At 41.7% G+C, this 21707-nt stretch overlaps 1 protein-coding gene across 2 annotated transcripts in view; it reads right to left on the reverse strand.

Moving 5' to 3' along the window:
* Positions 1 to 21707, reverse strand: part of LOC109432293 (organic cation transporter protein) — a 65866-nt gene that overhangs the window by 19552 nt on the left and 24607 nt on the right. For both annotated transcript variants that reach the window (XM_062855541.1, XM_062855540.1), the window contains exon 2: positions 12114 to 13150. In XM_062855541.1, coding sequence (XP_062711525.1) covers positions 12114 to 12156 — 43 coding nt within the window. In that variant the 5' untranslated portion in view covers positions 12157 to 13150. The remainder of the gene's footprint in view (positions 1 to 12113; positions 13151 to 21707) is intronic.

Genomic DNA, 21707 nt, shown 5'->3' on the forward strand with positions numbered 1-21707 from the left:
TTCTGGAACACAACCGGTGTTATGCAAATATGCGTAGCCTTAAATTTGAACCCAACATATAGCCGAGGCGGTAAACGCACGGGTATTCAGCATGACCATGCTGAGGGTGACGGGTTCGATTCCCGGTCGGTCCAGGATCTTTTCGTAAAGGGAATTTCCTTTACTTCCTTGGGCATAGAGTATCTTCGTGCCTGCCACACGATATACGCATGCAAAATGGTCATTGACAGAGGAAGCTCTCAGTTAATAACTGTGGAAGTGCTCATAGAACACTAAGCTGAGAAGCAGGCTTTGTCCCAATGAGGACGTTACGCCAAGAAGAAAGAGAGAGATTATCAAAAATATGAATACCCCTTTAAATCATATCAGTGACATTGTGCAGTAGTTCAGTAAAGACCAGGGAATGAAATTATCAGCAAATTGAGACGAAAAACGGCGTTTTTCGAGCAACCGATTTTTTCTGTTTTTACTTTTCCTGTGAGAAATGTTTATCGGTTGTTGCTATTGTTTGCGATCAAAGATAGCCGAAAACTGGAAATCGATCTTTTCATTTTCACTATCCAACTTTATCGCCTGCAAAGTTATCGCGATAATTATCAGAAGGCCAATAGGGCAGTGCATGAAATTATCTCCTTCTCTCTCACTCTTACAAAAATTTTGTAAACAACAAGGCCACGAAACGTCAAAATCCCATACAAAATCAAAACAGTGCAGTGCCCTATAAACAAAAATTTGCCGCTAACGAGTTTCGAACCTAGACCCTCCACAAAAATGTGTATGAGCGCGCACCATAACCACACGACCACACAAGCTGCTCGAAAGGGAACAGAAATTTTATGCATAAAAGCTACAGGCGGTGACGACGGCACTACGGAAAGGCGAACAAAGAGCAGAAAGCAAACCAGTCAACTGTTCATTGCTGATGATAATCGATTTTCGGCGCTGCGGAACGAACGAAAACACATTCTCGGGAGAAGCCCGGGTCTGAATTTATCGCACGTCTTTTTTCGCCGATAATGCGTGTGAGAGAGTTTTCTACAATCGCGATCGTGATCGAAAATTTCATTCCCTGGTAAAGACATTTAGTAGCTAGCGAGGAGGTACCTTCAGTACATGAGCAAATCGTGCTCCCTAATTTTATCAACGAATTTGTAAGTTAATTATTGTATATTTAAACTTATAATTTAAAAAATATGAGTTTGAAGCTTGGTAGCTGATCATGACAAATTCCTGTCTAATTTCTGCTGAAAGAGTCGATTGTATCGAGTACCTCCCGCAACAACCTGTTGGATTTATTGGCAATTATCGGTGACAAATAACGGAAGCAGCTTGTTTGGCGTGACGCTATTCGACCTGCTATTCTTCGGTCTTCATCAGATGCCTTCAGCTGGATTCACCACTTCGACTCCGTCAGTATAAGCGGTTCAGATATGATCTGAAACTATTTTCCTGCTAAAAGCCCAGTTTCATGTTCGAAAGGAATCGCTCAAGAAATTTCTTGACCGATTCCTGGCAGAAACTTTCTATAATGACTGCCATTGGAACTGTCATTTCTTCCCAACTGCGTACTGCGATGGAAGAAAATCGATTTCTTGAGTGATTCAGGCAAGGAATTTCCCATGCATCAAGATAGGCTGAGAAATTCCTTCCAAACTGCAAACAGCTCTTTACCGTTCATCTGGTTATCGGAATAGCCGCTATTTGATGTGTCATATGCAGTGCTGAAAATTTCATTTCGTCATATCTAAATTCAACCACTTACAGCTCAATTTAGAAGCTGAACCTGGGAATATGGTATATGAAAAACTTGTGCGGCTAGACCAGTTATGCTAGAAAGTCACGGAAAAACCGCTATTTTTCGAATATTTAAGGTAAATGTCACGGAATACCTTTGAAAAATGCCAAATGATATTCACCGTGAATATCATTGGCATTTTTCGAAGGTAGTCCGTGACATTTACCTTAAATATTCAAAATATAGCGGTTTTTCCGTGACTTTCTAGCATAACTGGTCTAGCCGCACAAGTTTTTCATATACCTTATTCCCAGGTTCAGCTTCTAAATTGAGCTGTAGGTGGTTGAATTTAGATATGACGAAATGAATTTTTCAGCACTGGTCATATGCATGAGTTTGGTTTAGTTATTTAATTGGTCACTTCCGGCGGGACATCTGGAACCGGTTCTGGAACACAATCGGTTCAGATATGGTCTGAAACTATTTTCCTGCTAACCATTCGCCTGATTATCTAAAAACTCGCTATTTGATGTGCCGCATGCCTGGGTTTGATTCAGTTTTTTAATTGGCCACTTCCGGTGGGACACTTGGGCCCGATTCCGGAACACAACCGGTTCAGATATGGTCTGGATACCGTGCATCTGGTTATCGAAAAAGCAGCTCTTAGATGTGCCACATGCCTTGGTTTGGTTCTTTTTTTATGATGATTAACCTGGGCTTGTTAGGGGAATATCTGTAAATAAAAAGAAAATCGGGTTAAGTACGGTTCCTTTGAATTCCACTAAGAATTCTTAGTGGAATTCAAAGGAACCGTACTTAACCCGATTTTCTTTTCATTTTTTTAATTCGCCACTTCCAGCGGGACACGCGGAACCGGTTCCGGAACACTACCGGTTCAGATATGGTCTGAAACGATTTTGCTGCCTACCGTTTATCTGTTTATCGAAAAAGCCGCTAATTGATGTGCCGCATGCCTGGGTTTGGTTCAGTTTTTTGATTGGCCACTTCCGGTGGGACACTTGGGCCCGATTCCGGAACACAACCGGTTCAGGTATAGTCTGGAACTATTCTCCCACTTACCGCTCATCTGGTTATCGAAAAAGCAGCTCTTAGTGTGCCACATGCCTGGGTTTGGTTCATTTTTTTAATTGGCCACTTCCAGCGGGACACGCGGAACCGGTTCCGGAAAACTACCGGTACAGATAGGTCTGAAACTATTTTGCTGCCTACCGTTTATCTGTTTATCGAAAAAGCCGCTAATTGATGTGTCGCATGTATGTGTTTAGTTTACTTTTATATTTGGCCACTTCCGGAGGGACACCAGGAACCGGTTCCGGAACATTACCGGTTCAGATATAGTCTGAAACTATTTTGCTGGTTACTGTTCATCGGGTTATCGAAAATGCCGCGGTTTGATGGGTCGCATGCATGGGTTTGTAACATTTTCATATCTGGCCCCTTCCAGGGGTACCGGTACGGAACACCTAAATGACCATAACTCTGGAACGGCTGGACCGATCCGAACCATTTTCAATAGGAAACAATGGGACCAGATTCCGCGTCGAATGAACCGTCGGTCATTAAAATCGGTTGAGGTTTACTGCCGAACAGTGATGTGAGTTTTTTTTGTACACATACACACACACATACACACACATACCCACACACAGACATCACCTCAATTCGTCGAGCTGAGTCGATTGGTATATAAGACTTGACCCCTCCGGAGGCTCTATCAAATTTTCATTTTTGGAGTGAACATATAGCCTTTCAGTACACCTTGGTGTACGAGAAAGGCAAAACTCGGAGAACTGGAGAAAAATTGGTAAGAACATTGATAAAAATTGCGCAAGGTACAGCTCAGAACGCCAGAAAACTTCTAAGAAAAACCCCCCAAAAACACATTCCAGATGAAAACCCATGCCATGAGAAACACTGTAATCAACTCCGGGAAAACCTCTGGAAGAAATTCAGGAAGGATTTCTGATTGAAATCATGAAAGGGAAGTTCTGAAGGAGAACCTCTGGGTATAATTACAAGAGAAATCCTCTGGGAATTTTCGATCAGGTAGGAAGTGTGGAATGAACCCATGAGATTTTCAAGTTAAATCTTCTGGAAAAAACCTCAGTTGGAATCCGTTAGAAATTCCGGTAAAAGCTCAAAAGGGATTCCACAGGGAAATTCTGGGAAAGTATCTTTTATGAAATACAGGTAGGAATTCCAGTCGGAACTCTTGACGAAGAATCGAAACAAACTTGAACGGACGTTGGAGAAAAATGTCAAGAGCAGCATCGTGACAGAATTGTTGTTTTTTTACCAGATCTCCATTTTTCAGGAAGCATATGCTAGATCTCCGTACCATTTAGTTCTTTCACTAGCACGATTATACAACAACTTTTTTGATCTATTTTGCTTTCTGAATAATCTGGAGGAATCTACAACTTCTTTCCGCAACCAAAAGCTTGCTGTGAAATAACCAGCTGTAGACGAAAAATGTTTTGATAGTTCTGATCAACATTACATATAGTCAGAGCCCAAGTTTGTAAGTAGTAATGGTCAAACCAAAAGCATTTTTAATGGAAAATATTTGAATCTAAAACTTTTAAGTGGAGTAGTGAAGTAAATAATCTTAGGATTCCTGAAAGATTTCATCAAATCTTGCAGTAGTTTCTACCAAAGATGGAAAATGAAGCAAGAATTTCATGAGAAAACAAGGAATTTCCATCATTTTCAGTACAAATTTCTGCTCGTGAGCATCATCATTCTGGAATGCTACTTTTCTTTTAGCGGAAGTAATCATATTGTCGATTAACTCATAGGGATGACGAAATTAAAAGCTAGCAAAAAGATTTTCATAAGTCAAGCAGGGATGGAAACACTCGCTTGCAAAGAGTTACACCCACTTGCTATTTTCTCAGCTCAGAAGCGTGCAATCAAGAAACGATGTATGGACAACTTGTGTCTTTGAGTTTTGTCTAAAAATTTGCTCGACAAAACTCAAAGGCAAAAGTCGTTCATACATACATCGTTTCTTGATTGCACGCTTCTAAGCCGAGAAAATAGCAAGTGGGTGTAACTCTTTGCAAGTGAGTGTTCCCATCCTTGAAGTTAAGTCTGAAGTTCAAAGGAATACATGCATGAAAAGATTCTTTTTCTGGAAAAGTTTGAAAAGCTGAAGAAATTGAATGACATGAGATGCTTAATAACTCCTGGAGTATATTTTGAAATAATTTCTAGAAAAATCCATTCCAAGTCACTTTACTGAAGTATAACCAAATACATTCAGGTTAAATTTTTAAAGAATCATTGAGTAGACATTTCGACATGTTCACTTAGAATCCGGAATCATGTCACATTTTCTAGTGGCGCTCTCAATGAACATAATCATCATTCTTTTGCAGTACTCTGATCATACACTAATCCTCTTCAAATGGTGAAAATTTCATCGATTTTCTTGCAACGAGTGAAAAGTTATTTCAGATTGAAGACAAGAGTAGGAAAAAAATCTTGCACAAACACGTTGAAAATTTAGCGTGGTCAGGTACGACAGTCGCGAAAAATGTTAATATCGTTAAAACCATTATGTGTTATGTGCACAGATGCTGTTAACCATGGCATAAGGAAGTGTCCTCGGAAGAAAAAAGCTTGGGTTCATTGATAAATCTGCTTTGTATTTGAAGATTTGGCAAGAAGTTCGAACTCTGGGCATGGGTTTTTCGCAACAAGATGATGAGAACCAATTCATAAAATGATGACAGCCTCAAGAATCGCGTGCCGCTTTTCAAAAACGCACACAAGGGATATGTAGAGGTTTTACCTATTTTGATGAGCTGCAATGACAGCCGGAGACGTTCAGTGGTATCGTCACAGATGGGTAGTGTTTATCAGCGAAAAAAACACTCAAATTTCGTGTTTTCTCAATTCACTGAATTGCCCCTCATTTCGCAATAAAAAAAAATTTGGCAAGTTTTCTTCGGAATCCTAGTCAGACTAGTCAAGGCACTCAGGACACTGCATAGATGACCTGATTGTTGAACAAACGTGCGGAAGGGGTTGTTGCTAAAATTTACCACCGTTGTGCAGATTTTTAGAGAGGTCAACACTGAAAAAGTGAGAAAATGTGTGAAAAATAAAAATAAATAATATCAATGATATTTTTCCATGAAAGAACAATAAATAACCTTTGTTTTGAGGGCTTCACCTTTTTATATTTGTTATTCCTTCCCTAAGATATACGTGATTTTGTCATTCCGGATTCAAAATTAACATAGCTTTATCTTCAAACTTGATCTTTGCTTGCATTTCAAACGAACTACAACAGAAATCACTCAGAGTATTTTATGACTTATTTTTTTTTAGATTTTCAGCTCTAGGCTGATTCATTGGTCAGACTTCTTTCCCTAATAGGAAGTGACAGCCAGTTCGCGTACTAAAGCTTAGCTTACCATCCAACCTTTTCACGGAATATATCGAATCTATAGAGCAGTTATCGTCAAGCCCGACGTAAAACGGTAGAATAAACTCAAAGTTTGCCGCAGATAGTGAAGTGCATTAGTAAGAACTTGTAACAGAGCTAGTAAATCTGTTTTAATTTATTGTGAGGTGTTTCCACCGCAGATACAAACACATCAAGTGGCATTGCCTCTTGACCCGTTGGAGTGCGTTCGCAAATAAACTGTTATACTCATCATGCGGGTACAGTTGAGTCTCCTACAACAGGTGGGAAAGAAACAGCGAAACAAAGTGCGCTTCTCCTAGGATGGCCTCCAGCAGTGGAGGGCTGTATGGCTTTCCACCGTTGTTAAACTCTGGTCAAAATGATGCTGCATCGCTTTACCTTACCGTTAGTTGTCCAAATGGCTCGCTTAGCGACAAGAACATTTTTCTTGTGGACAAATCCATCCGGGCATTCGCGACGGTACAAGAAGTGCGGAAGAATTTCGTCGCGGGAACGTACACGGTCAAAGTAGCTTCATCACGTCAAGCAGAACAGTTGAAGAAATTAACCATGCTCGCTGATCAGACACCGGTATTGGTAGTTGATGACACAACCAAAAACACGTCCAGAGCCGTCATTACATGTCGCGATTTGAAGGGAATCCCAGAAAAAGAAATTGCAGAAGAAATGAAGAGTCAAGGAGTACTTTTGGCTCGACACTTCAAGCGCAAAGTCGACAAAGACCGGGTGGATACGGGATCTGTACTCCTAACATTTAACAGAAGTATGCCTCCAGAAAAAGTGAAGGTTGCATTCCATGAAAAAGTCCCAACTCGTCAATATTACCCTCCTCCGACCATCTGCTATGAATGCTTTACGTACGATCATGTTGCATCAAAATGCAAAGTCCCTAAGTGCTGCTTCAACTGTGCCGAACAGTTTCACGGTGAGGGAATCTCTTGCCCAAACCCTACTAAGTGCAAACATTGTGAGAGGAATCATCCCTCTACAAGCCGCGTGTGCCCTGTCTGGAAGAAAGAAGAAAGTATAGTGCGGTTGAAGATCGATAGAAACATATCTGCTGTGGCTGCCCGTAAGCTGATAGAAGGAAATGATGCAACAAAGTTTAACGAAGTCGTAACAGCCGGTCTATCCAGTGATTTATTGAAAAAGGAAGAAGAATTGAAGAAGAAAGAAGAAGAAATTAAACTGAGAGAAGAAGAATTGAAGAAGAAAGAAGAAGAAGTGAACAAGAAGATGAAGTTGTTAGAGGAAAAAGGAAGCCGTACGGATCGCAGTTTAGAAGAGAAGAACCGCGAAATTGAAGAAAGGATGCTGAAGATGGAACAAATGATGCAACGCTATGTTCAAACCATTGAAGAGTTGTCGAAAAAGATTGAGAGCAAGGATACCTACATTCGTGCTCTGGAAAATAAAGTCAAAGCCCATAAAATCATCACTAAAACAGTTGACTTTGCAGAAGAGTCATCTACATGCGCTGTCACACAAGAACTCAAACGCCCAAGGAAAGGTCGATCTAAATGTGCTGTAATTTCTGAGAACACCGTCAATATTTCTGAGTCAGACTCATCCGACTCAACGACTCCAACTGCTAAAACGCTACTTTTGGAAATCACACCGTCCCAAATTCCAGAATCTGAGCTATTCCTTCTGGAAGATGAGACGTCTGGCACCGGGGACTACGGACCCGCATCATCTCCAACACGTTCATAGTTCAATGGAACTGTAATGGTGCGCGAGCAAAGCTTGCTGAACTACAACTCTTAGTGAATCAACATCATCCTAACATAATAGCTCTACAAGAAGTGAAATTAAGCAAAAATCATAATTTTAAATTGAAAGGGTATGAAACATTCCTAAATGCCAGAACTGCTCACGGAGGTGGTGTAGCCCTCATCGTACTTGAGGGTTTAGAAGTAAGACATATACGGCTGCACACCACTATCGAAGCAATTGCCTTAGAAATCAGTTTGCCATTTCGTACAACAGTCTGTTCATTGTACCTGCCTCCCAATACCGAAGTGGATAAAGCAGAATTAGAAGCACTGCTACACCAATTACCACGACCTGCTATAGTCCTAGGCGATGTAAATGCTAAAAACGGATTATGGAGCGGACAAAGTGAAGATTCACGTGGTAGGATGGTATCATCAGTACTAGAAGATCAGAACTTTGTAGTGCTTAACGATGGAAGCTTAACATTGTTTCCTTATCAGGCAGAGCATAGTCCCTCCACTCCCGACATTTCCGCATGTAGTCCTGAATTAGCTAATAGATTAGACTGGAAAGTAGGTGATGATCTACATGGCAGTGACCATGCACCGATATTTGTTGGGAAGTTCTCATCAGCATCGCAACTAAAACGACGCGCTTGTTGGAAAATATCTGAAGCAGATTGGCCGGCATTTGAAGAAGAAATTGAAAAAAAATGTTAATCATGACCGCTTCTACAGTGTTGAAGAGTTAACTGAGTGTATTGTTAGTGCAGCGAAGAAATCCATACCGAAATCTTCTGAAGACATACCCAATCGTGCTGTTCCATGGTGGTGTGATCGTGTTGCCAACGCTGTTAAAAGGCGAAGAAAATATCTTAGGCTATGTAAACGAAAAAGTTCAGATAGAGACAGTGTAGAATTTGCAGTAATTCATGCGGAATTCCAGAAAGCTCGGAACGAGGCAAGGAAGATCATTGCTGAAGAAAAACGGAAGTCATGGAAAGAATATGTTTCATCTATCAATGAGTCAACACCTGTTAAAGATATGTGGCAAAAAATACGTACGATCAGCGGGAGACGGTCGAACATCAACATTCGTGGCATTCAAATCAACAATTCAAGTATCACAAATCCACAACAGATTACCGAGCATCTCGCATGTCACTTTGAAAAAGCATCTTCAGACGCAGCTTTTGATGAAAAATTTCGTCGAAGGAAAACCAGAGTGGATACTTCACCCGTTCACCTATCTTCAGAGGAATCAGAGTACACGAAGGAGTTTAGCATCCATGAGCTTCTTTATCAAATCGATCAACTCAGTGGCACATCTCCAGGTCCAGATGAAGTGCATAACGTAATGCTTCAGCGTCTTCCTTTTTATGTAAAAAGAAAACTGTTAGATGCCTACAACTATGTGTGGACTTCCAACGTGTTTCCATCGACATGGAAAGAAACATTGCTCATCCCAATTCCAAAACCTGGAAAAACTCCTAATGATCCCCACAACCTACGTCCCATTCATCTCTCCAGCTGCGTCCTCAAGCTCTTCGAACGGATGATAAACAGAAGGCTGATGGAGGCATTGGAAGACAAGGATATCTTTGGTCAACAACAAGCTGGCTTCAGGAAAGGAAGGCAGACTTTGGACACGTTGACAAAAATTGAACAATTTGGACGTAGAGCCGTGGAAAACAGACAACATGCTGAACTGTTATTCCTGGATATTGAAAAGGCATATGACAGAACTTGGCGTCGGCTGATTCTTGAAGGATTGTGTGAAGCTAATGTCGGAGGAAGGATGGCCAAATTCTGCTGCAAATTTCTCGAGGAACGCACATTCAGAGTTTGTTACAACGGACATACGTCATCGCTGAAAAAGTTACAAAACGGAGTCCCTCAAGGCTCCGTTCTGGCAGTAACATTCTTCTTGCTGGCAGTAAATTCGATTCGGAAGTATGTTAAGGACGCTGACTTGTTGGAAATGTTTGCTGACGATATAACAGTAGGAGCTTTTAGTTCGAATGTTTTGCATACCCGCCGTAAATTGCAAAAAGTTTTGAAACAAATAGAAATGTGGAGTAAAAGAACGGGTTTCAAAATATCAATACCCAAGACATTTGCCATGCATATATGTAACAAACGTTTTCATAAACGACAGCAGCCATCACTAAACTACAGAGGTGAAGTTTTGAAGTTTGTTAAAGCACATAAAGTGGTAGGAATTTGGATAGATTCACGATTATCCTTTAAACAACACGTGTCAGCTTTACGAACGGAAGGACGGAAAGTTTCAAACATATTAAAATGCTTGGGAGGAAGAGACTTTGGAGCAGATAGAACAACGATGCTTCGTATCCTTCGAGCTGTACTCCTCCCGAAGTTGTTGTACGGGATCCCCATAACTGGAGTAGCTAATTTAAAACCGTTATTTCCAATATTCCACGAAGCGATTCGGAGCTGTACTGGAGCATTTCGCTCTAGTCCTATTGAAAGTGTGTTAGCTGAATCCGGAATGCTACCACTGGACTACTACGCAAGAGAGCAGACAATTCTATATGCTGTTCAACAACTTGAAAGAAAGCGCATAGACGAAGATTCTCCTGTCCACCTCCGTGCAATGGAGTCAGCCAATTGGTTAGACCTAGATGTCCCTGCTATTGCTACTGCTGGTATTCCTGTGAAAGGAGATTGGAATGCAAACCCTAGCCACATCAGCATACCGTTTTATGGTAAAGGAAGTCCAATCACGAAGAAAACTAGGTTTTATGAAACGCTCAGGGATGAATACAATCACCGAGAACATGTGTATACAGACGGTTCAGTGAGTGAGACAGGCGTTGGTTGTGGAATTCATTATCCGAATCGTGACATGAGCATTCGATTACCTCGGGAACTCTCTATCTTCAGTGCTGAAGCGTGGGGCATTCTTAAAGCGCTACAAGAGCTTTCTGTAGAAAGGTGTGCAGTGATTTTCAGTGACTCACAAAGTGTGCTCTCCGCTGTCAGCGGTACAAGTTTAAAACATCCTTGGATCGTACAAATTCGTCGCATATTAGTTGAAAGTAAGGGAAATTTACAACTTTGCTGGGTTCCGGCTCACGTAGGGATCCCTGGCAATGAACGTGCCGATGAACTTGCAAAAACCGCCATAACTCGCCCTACGCTAGAAGAATTTCCAAGGATACCGTATCCGGATTTCAAGCGAATCGTTCGTCACTCCTTATGGAGAATGCGTTGCTGTGTGTGGAACGATATTACAACGAAGCTTCGCCGAATCAAATCATCTCCTTTCGAATGGACAACGTCCAGGAATCTGCATCGTCGAGATAGTCGGGTAATAACTCGTCTACGGATCGGTCACACGGCTCTAACACATGGCCATTTGATGACCAAAGCGGAGCCAGCACAATGTGAATGTTGTGGAGTTCCAATCACCGTGGAACACATCATAGTGGACTGCAGGAAATACGCCCAAGCTAGAAGAGACTACGGTATTGCTGATTCGCTATTCATCGCCCTTGGAGATGACATAAATGAAGTTAAGAAAACTATTCAATTTGTTAAAAATACTGATATATACCTCCAAATTTGATGTAATAATGTAATTAAGAAATCCGGACCCGAATGACTTCCATTCAGTTAAAGGGTCCTTAAAATAAATTAATAATAATAATAATTTCCCTAATAGGTTAACATTCAAAGAAGTTAAACTGTTGTCGTATTATTTAAAACTATAAACCACTATTTTCAACAACACTGAAAGCTTCAGAGGTAGATACGTTTTTCTTTTCATGGTTTCATATGAATCAAAATCTCTTCTAATGGAGCACGTCTCACACCATGTCCTTTCCAGGTCATTACACAATACCCCATTGTGCAGTTCACATAACAATCACCGGTCCATTAAAATTCGCAATCCTCTGCTCCACAACTGCTGTCTTCGAGTTCACCTCATAACCACGTCAACGCCATAAATTTCACTTTCTAATCACTTTGCCCACGCGCGCGCACCAGGCGCCTGGCGGGCACTTCTTGCTCCGCCGCTGCAATTATCATTTACAGTCCACAACACACACGAGGCTCACACTTCGCCATCCAACTCACGTGGCGAAGGTGCTCAACGCGCCGACACCGCAACTCAATCATCGAAAATCCCGCAGTTTTTCGAGCGTGAAATTCGAGTCTCCACTTCACGGTCACTTACCCAACATCCCCATCAGCTCTTCTAGTGTATGATCGACCGCCATCGTGCTGCAGAATCGGCGTCCAGATCCTCAAGGACCAGCTGTCCAGGAAAAAAAAACGAGAACTAGACGTCCTTCAAACTGCCCGAACTTCAACTCTCTGTCCAACTTTTAATCCACCAACCGATTTGTGTCCTTCTTTCACTTTTATCAAATTCGCACCACACTGCACTGCACTTCCGTGACCGAGCGTCCGATCGCGACGAGTGTCAAGAACGATCTAAGAACGTCGCCAAAGCTCCCTCCAGCCGAGACTTCTGCCGACCGTCTGTTCTAGACTGCAGGAATCCTTCTGGAGCAGCGCGCACTGAGAGATGCTGAGGCCGTTGAGTGGGGATGGGACTCCCCCAAGGTAACAGAAACCAATCGATCGCGAAATGGACTGATCACGAATGCACAACACTACTTAGGTGCCTAAGTGCTGCGCTGCGAGCCTTGACAACCGCTCGCGCCGAACGCTGACGCAGAACTCGCGAAATTCTTCACGCGGTTACCGCGGCAGGTCTCCACCGCTGTCTGCTGAGTTGATTTTGGCGCGGTGCGCTCCTCAAATCGTCATCATCATCATCATCGTCGTCGTTGTGCACGGAACAGAGGCACTATCAACGATGAGTGAGCCACCAAAGTCATCATTATTGTTTGGATCAGGAGGCGCGTACGAACGAGACACTCACAGTACCACAGTTCCAAACCGGAGAGAGATAAGTCGGTGTAGACGTCTGAGAGCGCGACGACGCGACGTGAAATACGCTGACCGAGCGCGTGGAATTCGGCTTGGGGTTCGATTGTTACGCGTTCGTTGCGAAGGCACTTCACTTCACCACAATCAGTCAAGTCAGTGTGTGGAATGGCCGCAGGGATTTCCACTCGAGTGCACTTTTCTTCTTTTGTTGTGGCGGTGTGGCGTAGCGTAGGGATCGTGCTTTGGACTTAAGATTCATCGAGGCTTCTCCGATGCAGTTTTTGTCGGGGATTAACTGGTTGTTGTTTTCTTGAGCTGCAAAAGAAGAAAATGAAAGAAACAAAACCAAAATAAGACAATGCGGTTGCACACGAGTTGATGTTTATGGATGGATAGAAGTGAAAGGAATCAATCCACCTAATGGGATTTACTAAGCCGTCCGAACTGTTCTTTGGCGTACAACTTGAAGTCCATTGTTTTGATTTTTTTTACTTAATCATTTATTTAAGGCTCGTGTGCCAACAGGCATAACGCCAACAGGCATAAGTGCCTGAAAAGGGCACTGTAATAACGCATAAAGCGAAAGAGAGCCTATAGCTCTTTACCACAGCTGGTTAAGAACAACAGAATATCCTGAAGATTCAGGTTTCAGAAGTCATTTTCACTTAATATGTGTTTACCGAATACTCGGAAACGCAGTTGCGCGAAAACTGGACAGTTACATATCAATTGATATGAAGTTCCATAATCGGATTCACAGCTATCACAGGCAAATGAATCAGCTTGCTGAATATTCGCCATGTGATAGCTGAGTCGGCAGTGGCCAGTCAATGCTTTGACCAGCATGTTGAAATTCTGCTTAGACAGATTAGTTAGATACTTTGCCACCCGTAGAGATGGCTCAGCACTATACAATTTGGTTTGACGACATGACTCCAAACTATTCCAATATTGTCTGTGTTGAGTGACAGCCCAGGTGTGAATCTGAAGCTTTATCCAACACTTCGATACCGGAATAGCTGGCTCAGGGCCAATGAAGTCATGTGATGCTCCAGAGCGAGCTAACTCATCAGCCAATTCATTTCCAGCGATGGAAGAATGGCCAGGTACCCATACAAGGTGAACAGCGTTTGCTGAATTCAGCTCCTCGATTTGAGTTCGGCAAGCGATAACTATCTTCGACCTGGAGTTGGCCGAAGCAAGTGCTTTAATAGCAGCCTGGTTATCTGAACAGTAGTATATTACTTTGCCCATTACGTGCTGCTAAAGTGCTGAATGCACTCCGCACATAAGAGCAAAGATTTCGGCCTGAAAAACGGTGCAGTGTCTACCAAGTGAGTAAGACTGATACAGCCTAAGCTCACGAGAATAAACACCAGCGCCTGCTCGACCTTCGAGAAGGGAGCCATCAGTGTAACATACGATGCCGTCTGAAATACTTCTTTCCAGATAACCAGATGTCCACTCTTCCCGGGAAGGCAATTTCGTGGAAAATGTCCTATATGGAAAATTACAAGCAATTGTAAGATCACTTGGAGCAAGGACAACTTTGTCCCAATTCACCAAAAGTGGAAACAACGAGGTGTGTGTTGATGTGCGGTTCACAGGAGTTTTCTGTAGTAGACCGAGTACCCGTAACCGGTAAGTGCAAGAAAGTGTTTCTTGTTTGAGATGAATGTGTAGTGGGGCAACGTCAAAGACAACTTCTAGCGCTGCCGTAGGAGTTGAAGAGAACGCTCCAGACATCGCCATTAAGCACATCCTTTGAAGATGGCCTGATTTTGATTGGACCGTTCTCACTTCACTCTTTTGCCACCACACAAGCCATCCATAAGCCAATATTGGCCGAATCACAATTGTGTAAATCCATTTGATATACTTGGGTTTTAGACCCCAAGTTGTACCAAAAGAACGCCGGCATTGCCCGAAGGCCATACAAGCTTTCTTGATTCTGAACTCAATGTGAGGTGTCCAGGAAAGCTTAGAATCAAGAATGACTCCAACGTACTTTACCTGTTCAGTCACATCGATTTCAGAATCATAGAGACGCAAAGGTCGAACGCCATTACGATTTCGCCTTTCCGTAAAAAGACCAATCGATGTTTTACTCGGATTAACCGAAAGGCCATATTGGCGACATCAACCCTCAACTACCTGAAGGGCGCTTTGCATCAGGTCGAAAAGGGTGCTGATGCACATACCAACTAACAATGTTAGGTAGTCGTCGGCAAAACCATAAGTAGGAAAACCGCTATTATTGAGTTGCCTCAATAGCGTATCTGCTACAAGATTCCACAAAAGCGGTGATAAGACTCCCCCTTGGGGGCATCCACAAACACTCAATTTCCCAATCCCTGCTAGACGCAATGTCGAGAAGAGATATCGGTTTTTGAGCATTTGGTGAATCCAATTGGAAATCATTGGAGATATACCATAACTCCGTGCGGCTTCCAATATGGCATCGAAAGGCACGTTGTCAAAGGCACCCTCGATATCTAAGAAAACACCCAAACAAGATTGCTTTTGAGCGAATGCTTTCTCGATATCGTAAACAACCTTGTGTAAAAGAGTCACAGTGGACTTACCAGATTGGTAGGCATGTTAGTTCACATGAAGAAGCACGTTGGCCAGATAAACATCACGGATGTGATGATCCACAATGCGTTCTAAGCATTTCAGAAGAAAAGAGGTCAAACTGATAGGTCTGAAACTCTTTGCTTCCTCATACGACGCACGACCCACTTTCGGAATAAACTTTACAGTAATATCCCGCCAGGATTTGGGAATATACCCTGTAGCAAAACTGCAAACAAGTAGTTTTTTCAAAACATGTTTGAAATAATCAAATCCCTTCTGAAGCAAAATAGGATAAATCCCATCTGCCCCAGGAGATTTGAAAGGAGCAAAGCTATTAAGTGCCCACTCAATCGATTCTATAGTTACAATACTCCGAGCCGAAGCTAAAGAATCATAACTACAATCATCAGGTTCATCCGAAGATGTAATATCCACACATCCAGGGAAGTGTGTGCTGAATAAGCATTCCAGAACTTCCTCATCAGAGGAAGTCAGATCACCATTTGGCAAACGAAGTTCGTTCACCCGGAAATCCTTAGATTTCGCAAGGATTTTGTTTAACCGACTGACTTTACTCAAGCTGGAAACATTTGTACAAAGGTTTTTCCAGCCGGATCGTTCAGCAGACCGGAGAGCTTTCCTGTAGGCCTTGCGAGCCGACCTGAAAGCCACCGATCCAGCCGAACGTCGCCTGTTCCAACTCTTTCTACATTGTTTCCTGAGTTTCGCCAGATCAGAGTTCCACCAAGGGGTTCCTCTTGTGATCTTCACAGACCGTAGAGGGCATGCTTCTTCAAAAGCTTCCATGATGAAGGTCGTTGTAGTATCAACGGCATCATCTAAATCACTTGGAGTGTCAATGGATGGTGAGTATACATGAAATTTGGCCGCAACCAAATCAGTAAAAAGATCCCAGTTTGTTGACCGGGGATTCCTAAAACGCAATGTTTGCGAAGTAACATTTAAATGTTCAAAAAAGATGTAGCGATGGTCAGATAAAGATTCTTCATCTGACACATGCCAATTGGTCAGCTCGTGACTAATTCTACTAGAGCAAAGCGTTAGGTCTAACACTTCCTCTCTATTATTATTATATTAATATTATTTTTAATATTATTTTTAATTTCATTCAAGGACTATTTTAACTAATATTATTTTTAATTTCATTCAAGGACTTTTTTTAAATTTTATCAAATATTCTGAAAGACGTTATTTTGAGTTGTTTTAGTTTCCTCCAGGAATTCATCTGGGTGTTCTCCTTTTGTTTTTCAAAATCTTTTAAAATGGAGGATCTAAAAGTATAACAGATGTCTATTTCGGAAATTCTCACGAGAACTTCGTTTACATTTCAAACTGAGCTACGTCTAGAATTTCCCACAAATTTCTCCGAAGATTTGTTCGAGAAATCCAGTTAAGATATCTCCTGTAATTCCTTGGGAATTTCTCCAGAAGTTCCACGAGAAATCCTTTAGAAATTCATTAGGAATTCTTCTAGAAATTTATTCAGGAGTTCTTCCAGGTGTTCCTTGGAAAATTCCTCCATAAACTCTTCGCAAATTCCACCTGGAGTTCCTCGGACATTGCTCCAGAAGCTTGCCAAGAAATTATTCAGTTACTTCGGAATTCCTCTAGAAGATCTTCGGGAATTCCTCAATGAGTTCCTTTTTTTATCTGTATAAACGAGATTTTTAGCCTTAGGCTAGTTCATCTCGAGGCCTACGCTTTACTTCCCTTCCGAAGGAAGAACTCACATTATGCGAGTTTGTCGGGAGTGGGGATGAGTTCCTAGAAAATTTCACTAGGAGTTCCTCGAGAACTCCTAAAGTTGTTCCTCGGGAATTCATCCAGGATTTTCTCTGGAACTCCTGGAGTTTTTCGGGAATTCCTCCTGGAGTTCGTCAGGCTTTCCTTCAGGAGTTCTTCGGGAATTTCTCCAGGAGATCCTCAAGAAGTCTTTTGGGAGTTCCTCGAGGATTTCTTTAGGGGTTCCTTGGAAATTCCTCCAGGAGTTTCTCGGGATCTCCTCCAGGAGGTTGCCGAGAATTTCTTCAGAAGTGCCTGGAGATCTCCTCTAGGATATCCTTTGGAATTTCTCCAGGACTTCCTAGGAAATTCCTCCAGAAGCTCCTCGATAATTCCTGCAGGAGTTCCTCGGGAATTACTCCAGGAGTTTTTCGGGTATTCTTCCAAGAGTTCCTCGGGAATTTCTCTACGAGTTCCCCGCAAATCCCAGAAATTCTTCGGAAATCTCTTCAAGGGATTCTCGCGTAAACCTCTAGGAGCTCCTCGTAAATTCCCGCAGGAATTTACCGACAATTTCTTCTGGAGTTCTTCGGGAATTTCTCTACGTATTCCTCGGAGTTCCCCTAGAAGCTCCTCGAGAATTCCTTTTGGAGTTCACCGTGAATTTCTTCAGAAATTCTTCTGGCATTCATCCAGGAGTTCCTCGGGTATTCTTCTAGGAGTTCCTTGGGAATTTCTCCACCAGTTCCGTGGATATTCCTCCAGGAGTTGCTCGGAAACCTCTTCAAGAAATTCTCGGTTACATCTCTAGAAGTCGCTAGAAAATTACTACAGAAGTTCTTAGGGGATTCCTCCATGTATTCCTCGGAATTCCTCCAAGACTTCTTCGAGAATTCTTCCAGGAGTTCCTAGAAAATTCCTCCTGAAATTCCTCGGGATTTCCTCTAGGAGTTCTGCAGGAATTTTTCTAGGAGATCCACAAGAACCCCTTCAAGAGTTCCTCGAAAATTCCCTTACGAGTGCCTCAGGAATTCCTTTAGGAGTTCTTTGGAATTCTTCCAGGAGATTCTCGAGAATTATTTTAGAAGTTCCTCGGGAATTCCTGCATAAGGTTCCCAAAAAAAAAATCTCCAGGAGTTACTCGGAGGAATTTATGGATTTCTTTGAAGAACTCGTGGAAATAAATACGAGCAACTTCTATAGGAATTTTCGGAAAAACATGAAGAATACTACCTGGAGAAAACCATGCATAGTTGCTGGAGGAATTCTTGGTGAACTTATGAAGTAAATTTCATTGAAATTATGCATGAAATTTCCAGGAAAATCCTGGAGAAATACTCGGGGACTCGTGGAGAAATGGCTTTGAAACTCCTGAAGGAATTTCCTAATAGTCCCAAGATAAACTCTCAGGGACTTCCATAGAAATTTCCTGCAAACTTCTACAGGAATTCCTGATGAACTGATGACGGAATTTCTGAGGATCTCTTAGAGGAAAGATCTCCTGGAAGAATTTTCGGGAATTCCAGAAGGAATTCCCGTGGATCTCCGGGAGGAATTCCCGAAGAACTCATGGAGGAATTTCCGAAGAACTCCTGGAGGAATTCCTGAGGAAATTTTGAAGGAACTTCCGAGGAACTCCTGGAGGAATTCTCGAGGATCTCCTGGAGGAATTCCCAAGACACTTTTGAAAGAGTTCCTTTAAAACACCTGGTAGAAGTTCCAAAGAACTTGTGGAAGAGTTCTCGAGGATCTCCTAGGGAATTCCCGAGATACTTCTGGAGGAATTCCCGAAGGACTGGAGAGATTTCCGAGGAACTCCTAGAAGAATTTCCGAGAACCTACTGTAGGAGTTCCCAATTATCTTCCGGAGAAATTCACGAGGAACTCTTTGAGGTATTCCCTAGGGACTCAAGGATAAATTCTTGAGGATCTTCTGGAGGAATTTCCGGATTTTTCTTGAGGAACTCTTGGAAATTAATCCGGGGATCTAAATTTTTGCTGAAGGAGTTCTTGTAGACTTCAGAAGTAAATTTCGTGAAAGTTTTGAATGGAATTTCCGGATAATTTATGTAGTTAATTTTAATAAAATCATTGGGAAATTCCCCGGAAAATCCTGGAGAAAATCTCGAGGACTTGTGGAGAATTTTTCATGAAACTGCTAAAGGAATTTCCTAGGAGCTCCAAATACACTCTCGGAGACTTTTGTAGAAATTGCCTGGAAATTGCTGCAGGAATTTCTAAAGAACTGATGGAGGAATTCCCGAGGATCTCCTGTAGGAAGTCCCGCGGATCTCTCAAAGGAATTCCCTAGGATCTCCTGGAGGAATTTTCGAGGAAGTCCTGGAGGAATTCCACAGGATCTACTGGAAGAGTTCACGAGACGCAGCTGAAGAAGTTCCTTTAAAACTCCTTGAAAAATTTCCGAAGAACTTCTGGAAGAATTCCCGAGGATCTGCTGTAGAAACTCCCGAGCATCTTCTTAAAGAAGTTCTGTGGAACTTCTTGAGGAATTTCAGTAAAAACCTGGTAATATTCAAAATAAACTCTGAGCGAACCATACATAATTGATAGAGGACTTCTTGAGAGGCTCTTGAAGTAAATTTTATGGAAGTTCTGGAGGGAAATTTCGGATAATTTATGTAGTTATTTTCAGTCAAGAAATAAAAAAATCCCTGGGTATTCTTGTAGGAATTCTACCACCAATGCTGCGGGAATTCTTCGGAACCTTCTTAAAGAATTTCCATGGTATTTGTAGGGACTCCAGGGATTCCCGGGAAACTCTTGGAGAAACTCTCGGAGAGTCCTGGAGAAATTTACTGGAAAGCAATTCTCGAAGTACTCCTGGAAGTATGTCCGAAGAGCACATAGACTAATTCTTGGGAAATTTCAGGAAAAATTCCCGGTGAACTGAGTAAATTCTTGGGAAGCTTCTTGAGGGATAGAAAAAAAAACAACTGCAGGAATTCCAGAAGAAACTATTGAAGGGATTCCAGACTCCTGGTGGAATTACAAAAGAAAGTTCTAGATGAATTCAACATGCAACTTCTGGAAAAAAATAAAAAATTAACTGCTTGTGGAATCCACACAGGAATGAAAATAATATTAATATGTTCAAGTATTTCCTTTGGAATTTGTATAAAATGAGAATATCTCCGATATCCCCTCACAGTTTCTTGAGGAATTTGTTAATAAATTTACATATCGACATAAATAAACATTTTCTGTAGGTTTAAGCGCTACGTTTTTTTTTTTTTGTTCAACAACATAAACGATAAGCTATAGGGTAGAAGCTTCAGTTTTGGCCAGCCCGGAGTTTTGGCCATAGTGCGGTATTCAGCCTATTACGATCTAAATTGATATAAATTTATTGTTTACTAGTAGATTCTAATATAATATGATGATTACAGCTGTGAAAACCATACATTTTGATTAAAAACTGGAAGAAAAAAATAATTTTCCTTAAAAAATCAGCTCCCATATATCTATTTTGGCCAGGGTGCTTCTAATTTGGCCACTCCCATAAGAAATACACGTGATTGGCCAAAATAGAAACCAAAGCTGAGAATATGGCCAAAACTGCGGCAATGCTTCTATTTTAGCCAGTGCCATTTTTAATACAAAAATCAAGTATTAGCTTGATTTCTGCATTTTTCTAATAAAGTATAGATCGAAACCTTTCATTTAACACATTGGTAGTTTTCATTGGATCATTGGTTATTTTTATAAAAATGATTTCCGTTAGACTGGCCAAAACCAGTGCCCGCACCCTATCATGTCGGCGTAGTGAGAATGCCTATCTTGATATGGGATATCATCACCATTGGTCATCACGCTATATTACTTGATTTAGAGCGCAGTGAGAACATAGCATAAATTTTTTACATTAATTTTATACTAAATAAAGCCACAACACGGAGTGTGAAGACATGTAAAGACATTTGAAAATTTCACCTGGCATCTCTGCTCCTGATCCTGGTACCCCGCTGTAACCCGTTGGGATCACCTGAAACGTCCCTGCAGCTTCCCTATGCTCTTTCCTATAAACACCCCCTGGCCAGCGTTGTAATATTAGTGACCGTCAATATTACATTTTCTTATGCACAATATTGGTTCTGAGTAGCTTTCCCTCTTTTTGTGCAGAGCATAAAAAGATGCATAAATTAAAAGTGCATAAAAATAACATTCATAAGAAGACGTTTTAATGTAATTCAAAAACCCAGCAAAATTTTCCCGATGTCGGTAACCAAGATTAGCTGTGTATCTCAAGCGTAATTTTTGAAGAAGTCCATAATTAATTTTCTGTTGGAAAAAGTTTTAAACTCGGGTAAAAGTTCAAGTTTAGCAAGCCTCAGTGGGTCACATACGAAGCCTGCATTTCTTCGGAAGAACAAGAAACACAATATCACCAGTTCACGTCTCTCTAGGATTGCGCGCGAGACGAAACTCACGTACGCCCCTTCTTCTTCTATTGTTTTATTTTCACCACTGATACATTTTTTAGATGCCTACCACAAAGCAAGCAAAAGTACATTCATTACTTGATTTCACAACA

This window comes from Aedes albopictus, chromosome 3, assembly GCF_035046485.1.
Source record: "Aedes albopictus strain Foshan chromosome 3, AalbF5, whole genome shotgun sequence".
Taxonomy (NCBI): domain Eukaryota; kingdom Metazoa; phylum Arthropoda; class Insecta; order Diptera; family Culicidae; genus Aedes; species Aedes albopictus.